The sequence below is a fragment of the Parambassis ranga genome, chromosome 14 (assembly GCF_900634625.1).
Source record: "Parambassis ranga chromosome 14, fParRan2.1, whole genome shotgun sequence".
In the NCBI taxonomy this organism is placed as follows: Eukaryota; Metazoa; Chordata; class Actinopteri; family Ambassidae; genus Parambassis; species Parambassis ranga.
In genome coordinates, this window is record NC_041034.1 from 10,440,442 (window position 1) to 10,446,922 (window position 6,481).

General features: G+C 40.1%; 1 protein-coding gene across 1 annotated transcript; it reads left to right on the forward strand.

Annotated features, from left to right (window-relative positions):
* The first annotated feature begins 195 nt into the window (after positions 1–195).
* On the forward strand, positions 196–3,640 carry sod1 (superoxide dismutase 1, soluble). The gene is made up of 5 exons (XM_028421990.1): positions 196–353; positions 1,412–1,508; positions 1,586–1,655; positions 3,028–3,145; positions 3,244–3,640. The coding sequence occupies exons 1-5, from the start codon at positions 201–203 to the stop codon at positions 3,349–3,351; spliced, it is 546 nt and encodes a 181-aa protein (XP_028277791.1). The 5' UTR covers positions 196–200; the 3' UTR covers positions 3,352–3,640.
* The last annotated feature ends 2,841 nt before the right edge of the window (positions 3,641–6,481 follow it).

The window sequence follows — 6,481 nt, forward strand, 5'->3', positions numbered from 1 at the left end:
TAAATATTGTTATATCTAATTATATAATATATTTTGACACCTTTGAAAGGGTTCTACCACAAACTATTTGTTTTTATGAAGCGGATACGACTTCATGGGCTTGAATCGACGTATTTGCTTCTGACCAATCAAAATGTGTCTTCGATGGGTTTTGCTTCTGATTGGCTACCGTAATCTTTGGCCCGCCTATAAGTCACATTATGAACATAGAAGTTGGTTGTCTCTGGCAAGAGCACGCGCGACAGACAGTAACTTGGGCGTCCGGTGAAACCGCAGCGAAGATGGTGCTGAAAGCTGTCTGTGTTCTGAAAGGAGCTGGAGAGACCAGTGGGACAGTTTACTTTGAACAGGAGGTAAGGCTTGCTGTGCAGCGTTTAGCGCAAATGTCCTATGAGTCGCGTTAAAAAAGAAAAATGCTCGAGAGATTTAACATGCACTACCTTCTGGGAGCTTCGCACTCGGATGCTAACCTAGCTAAGTTCTCCAGTCAGTAGCCAGTAGTTAGGTTCTGAGGCGATCTAGCTAGCTAGCAAGATGTTACGTGAGAATAACAAGCCATCGAACTTGGGGACATAGGGCAAACCCGGGATTATTTGCATGGGTTTCCGCGTGTTATGCACACTTATGCAATGCAAATTAGCATTTCACTGCACAATGTTAAACGCAACTTGACGTTTGACAGGTGCTGCGTGTCACATTTTATTCAAAATAACCTACTTGAGTAAACACAGAATTTCTTGATTTAATATGGTGGCTGAAATAATTCTCCTCAGTCATAGAAGTCGTTACCTTTGACCGCTTCAATGCTCGTCCTTGTTAATGATTCTCACTGTGTGCATTTGAACCGCCTGTTGCATAAGCTCGACGTTTATGTCAGTGTCTTACATTGACAATCTGTGGTTTCGCTTAGTTACACGAAGTCACTCCTGTTTGTTGGCGTTTCTTTGCTGATCGCAGAGCAATATTTGTTCCATTTAAAAAAAAAAAAAAAAAAAAAAAAAACAAAAAAAAGCAAACACCAATTCCGTTTTTTGCTGAGTCATTTCGTGCCTTCGTTGATGCCTTTGTACACATTTGGCCTTGTTGATAAGCGTAAGGCTGGTCAACTGCGTGTCATTGAGTGTCTGCAAACAAACTGTCCACAAAAAGACAGATTTTCTTTTGTGCTATGTCGACTCTTTTAGGTTTTTATATTTGTAGTATGCATTTGATATGAACTATGTTTTTAATGAATATGCTCAGCAGTTGCATATCTTCTTAGGACTTAATTTAAAAAGCATTGGCCACCTAGGGCAGAGCATGCCACTGAATGAATGCTTTGTATTCGCTTCCAGCCCTTCTAACCACCTGGGTTTGATGGGTCTTTTTTGTTTGTGCCCTCCTGATACATTGTGTTGTTTTTGATTGCTAGAATGATTCGGCTCCTGTGAAACTGACAGGAGAAATCAATGGCCTTACCCCTGGTGAGCATGGTTTCCATGTCCATGCCTTTGGAGATAACACAAATGGTAAGCATCTGATATAAGTGCATGTGACATTATAAAATTAATTTGCAGAAGACTGACTTATGTTTTCTCTTTTACAGGGTGCATCAGTGCAGGCCCTCACTATAATCCCCACGACAAGAAACATGCTGGTCCTAATGATGCAGAACGGTGAGGCTATTTAAAGGGGAGAGGCGTAGTTTACGGAACTATTATATAGTTACATAGCAAAGACCCATGTTCAGTAATAAATATAAAGGTTTTATCCCCTTGGACATAGTTTTTTATAGCAGGTAGAGGCAAAAGGTAATATGTGTTGTATGGTTTCTGTTTAGCAGAGGTTATATATAGGTTATATATATATATATATATATATATATATATGCTAAAAAAGGTTGTTCTTTTGCAGAGTTGCTTGCAAAGAGTGAGGGACCTTCAGAATTTTTTGTACTGGAAATAATTACCGTACACATAAGTACATAAGAATGTCAGTCATTGACTATTGGTCTGTACTCTACATCAACTTGCACAAAGTATATAACCAACCTATTACTGCTGTCAGAGTTTTGACTATTAATAGCAGACAAAAAACACAGGTGAAATTAATTATGTTAATTATTGAATTCACTAAGGGTGGAACAGTTCACAAATTTCAGTTTGTATCTCGGTTTTCGGTTCGGTTTACATTGTTGAGGTTTTTTCAACTTTTAACACTCAACATATATTGTATGCCAATCTATGGAAATACCATAGATCAGCATACTATATATCCTAATTATCCAACATTTGCCATATTTAAGAATCAGTTCAGTGTTTTCCCTACCATTATTTGGTCAAGTCAATTTTATTTCTTCTATAGCGCCAGATCATAATAGTAGTCAGTAGTTTAAGGTTAACTTATCTATAGAACCTTTACTTTGCTCAACTAGCAGTGTTGGGACCAGCAGCAGCTTTGTGCATGATTGTACACAGAGTGGTGTGGGTCTCCTCTCTGCTGTGACTGCAGCCACTAGATGCAATCACTAGAATGATCACTATTGATATATATTCACTAGCACTTTTGACAAAAAAGATTTGGAAAGTCGCCAAATTTAGCGTGAGTGTCGTCAAGTTGGCAACCCTCATCTTCATGTTGTGGTTAAAAAAAAAAATACATACCCCGAACCAAGACATGCTTAGGATTCACCCTACGTCTGGTAGAAGATGATGTGTACCAAGTAACTTTCTAATAGTATAGATCTGTGTTAAGGTGTATGACATGTGCATGAACATCACAGAATGTGATGTTCAGAATATGAGCAGTTTTTCAGTGAAACTTCAGAATTATTTCCTACATTACGGTACATAAAAACCGGTTGTACAAAAACCTTCCTTCCATGCCTTTAGTTTCAATCAAATACTATTATCAGTCAAAATTGAAAATGCAGAGAAAATAAACAAGTGACTTGGTTTCTGGGAGCACATTATGAGTACAGGAACACATCCCAGTTTTCTTTTCAGTGTTTAGTACAGGTTTAATTCAAGCTATTTTTAATGTGAGCAGACATGTTGGAGACCTGGGGAACGTGACTGCAGGAGCTGATAATGTTGCTAAGATTGACATTACGGACAAGGTGATCACCCTCACAGGTCCCTACTCCATCATTGGCAGAACCATGGTGGTAAGAGTACCAGCTGTTTTGGTCTAAAGTTATATTTTTCATCTTTAGCTCCAAACTGTATTGTGGCTATAAATTGTTATTGCTGCCCTGTGTCTTAGATACATGAGAAGGGTGATGACCTGGGAAAAGGAGGAAATGAAGAGAGCCTGAAGACTGGTAATGCTGGTGGACGTCTGGCCTGTGGAGTCATTGGCATTACCCAGTGAACAATCTACCACCAGGACATTGAGCACCCGCTTTTTCCTCATAGCACTTAAAAAGACCAATCTAGCTACTTGATGTGACAGTTTGTACTCTCTCTCTCTCCCTCTCTGTACTCTGACTTTGTTGACTGATGAGGAGTAGATAAGCCACGCTTTGCCCTGCCTGTTCTAAGTGACAGTTGTATGTGCGAGTTTATATGTGTTCGGATTAGTTTTTGTCCCAAAGAATTGGTAACGCACAAGTACTAAACAGATGTATACAATTTAAATAAATTGTTAAATCTGAATCCTTTGCAGGCGTTTGTGTAAAGTTGTCGCTACCAAAATAGATGGTATTTTACAGCACCTGAAGTTGTAGAATAGTAAAAATACAACAGCAATGCTGCTGCAATGTTTGTCATGCTACTTCTCTTTTGCTGTTGGCACTGAGACATTTCTGGCTACTGGTAAAAAAGGGGCAAACTAGATCTTTGATCAGCTGCACTGTGCACTATCCTCCTCTAGAGGGCATTGCTGCTCTTAACTGAAATTGCAACATACTTTGTGATGCTCTCGCAGCGCAATCAGATTGTGTTTTGTCCTTTTCCTTAAAGATTAAAAATGCCTTCATGGGAATTTGTATCGTTTTCATCATAGATGTGTTGGTGTACTGTGTGGGAATGAACATGAGTTTAGTTGTTCCCTTTTCCACATTGTGTTGCACAAGGGGGAAAATCGGGAAAACATTAACTTCATGAACATTTATGCCAGGCCATAAAATCCAGCCTGATGAAATGTAAATACCAGCTCTCACATGTGAGCAGTATACACATCACTATTTATGGATAGCCATGCTTAAACTGAAAGCTTTTTCATTTTTAGAGAAAATGTAACATCCTCTGGTGTTAAGTGACACAACTCTGTGCTCTTCATATGGAGGAAATGGAGGAAAGCCCAACCCTAACAGTAGATTTTGTTCTGTCTGTAAATTTCAACCTTGGATACAAGTCAGTTAGGATGTTTGATAGTCATCTTCTTTTGAAGTGTGAGATAATGCAAATGGTTTTAAACTGTGCCTGGGTACCTGTAGTGATGATGTTGAAGTAGGAAGAGCTGTATTAGTGTCGACAGATGCAGCCAGCAGAGCAGAAAGACAGACTGACTGTAAAAGCTGGTATAAATAGCCAGGGAATGGAGGTGATGAATAATAGAGACTAGCAATGCAGCTGACAGTGAGGAAGAGGGGCCATGACGGCAAGAGAGTCCAACAAGAACATAATAGAAATCCACTCAATAGAATAATATTGGTAAAGACAATGGGAAGTATCCAGCCAGCTGTTGGCTGAAGGTAGGATTGTATGTCATGATGTTTAAGTATAATATTGGCTTTATTGTAATCAGATTTTAATTGTATTACAATCAGCATATCCCTACTTTTTCTCTCAGATGTAATTTAAATGATTTTACATTTTAATTTAACATGCAAGTACATATGTAAGGATTGCCAAGAGAACACACAACCCAAACACATAGTTGGCCTGGCAATTCATTGACATAATAGGATGCCAGACAGGCCAACTGTACTTGCGTAATGCTCGGTGCATGACTGTCAGTTTTTGTCACCTGTTCCAAGGTGCTTCAGGCGTATTTCTTTATTGCTTCTGGGTTCGCCAGCCAAACAATACCAGTGAACCAGTCTTACAGGATTCAGTGGTTGTGTTCCTTACGTAGAGTGAATGCATGTGTATGCATGTGCACAATATTAAAGAGAAATGGAAAAAATGTACAGTGTGAAACCCCACACCTCACATCTACACAGTCACACTGAGGTGATGGGAAGTCTGGCTCCCTAGTGTTCACAGAAAGATGACTCAGACATGGAGGTTCTTCTGAACCACGTTATGTAAGAACAGGAATGTGCACTTCACCATGTGTGTGTTTGTGTGTATTTGTCTGCCTCTGTGAGTAGGAGTACCCTTGTCTGTGAGTGGTCACACGTTTTTTTTTTTTCTAATAAGCTTCCAGCTTTGCTCTCTGAAGCACTGCTGACATGAACCAGTGAGGTCACATTACTTTATGAAGCTTTTTTTACTGTTTTCCCCAGGGCTGCAGTATAAGGCGCATGGCCAAACACTATCCACGCTGTTACTCCTTAATAACTGCATATTGTAGGCATTGTTTAAGTCTAAACATTATGACCAGCAAGGTGTCATGAGCTTTTCCGTCATTCTGATTATTACATACTGGGGAAAGCAACATGCTTATGTGCATCAGTGTAGCCCTGAAAGACTGGGTTACATTGCTGATTGGGTAAACAAAAGAAAACAAGAAGCAAAACAAACAGACTTACGTAAAACACCTACTGAGCAAATCTCAGTGAGGATAAAATTTGTATGATTTAGAGAATGATTACTTTCTTGATGTGTGGGCTGCCACTACATGCACACTGATGAGATGAATATAGAACCCTATTTGATACTCCAGTCTGCATGTTCCCATTAAGGTATTGGCCGTCACTCCCCCCTGACCTTCTCTGTTCTGTGGGGTGACAGTTCACTTTCTGGTACACCGTCTACTACTGACATTGTGACGATATTTTAGAGGCCAGGAGCCATAGGTCAGGGGTGAGATGCCGTAAATGGTACCCATCCTACGTGACATGGTTGGTTGGTAGACAGACTAATTACAAGGCCTCTGTGACCTAACCTCTGACCCCTGAGCTGTGTGTCATGGGATCATGGGAGCGAAGCCTCTGAACATTGCGGAGGTCTTTAATTTAACAGCTTGTCTTCTTTCATGGTCAGTTTATTTCTATTTGCGGTCCAAGTGATCAGCAACAGCAGGGTGTAGGATAGGGCTTCATGTTTTATGTTGCAATGACTCCAAGACCTATTTAACACATTACAGCATCTTTCTCATCCATGGTCAAAAAGCAGTCTAGAGGTTTGACCTTTGAACTCTAACCCTGCATGACCATAACTCTCACCTTTACTCAAGGAAATGCTTCTTATTCTTTCTAGGATCTGTAGCACCAGTTGGAAGATTAGGACGGCAGGGAGACGGACATGATTGGACATTTGGCAACTGAGTACTTTGCCAGATGCTGACCCTGTGTGACATTCCATAGATGCCTTTGTGTCGAACTTTTGAATGG

Bases quoted from the DNA above. Each gene is read 5' to 3' on its own strand.
- sod1 (XM_028421990.1), top strand. From the start codon at position 201: ATGAACATAGAAGTTGGTTGTCTCTGGCAAGAGCACGCGCGACAGACA. The intron at 354-1,411 runs GTAAGGCTTGCT...TTTGATTGCTAG, and splicing joins CAGTTTACTTTGAACAGGAG to AATGATTCGGCTCCTGTGAA. The intron at 1,656-3,027 runs GTGAGGCTATTT...TAATGTGAGCAG, and splicing joins GGTCCTAATGATGCAGAACG to ACATGTTGGAGACCTGGGGA.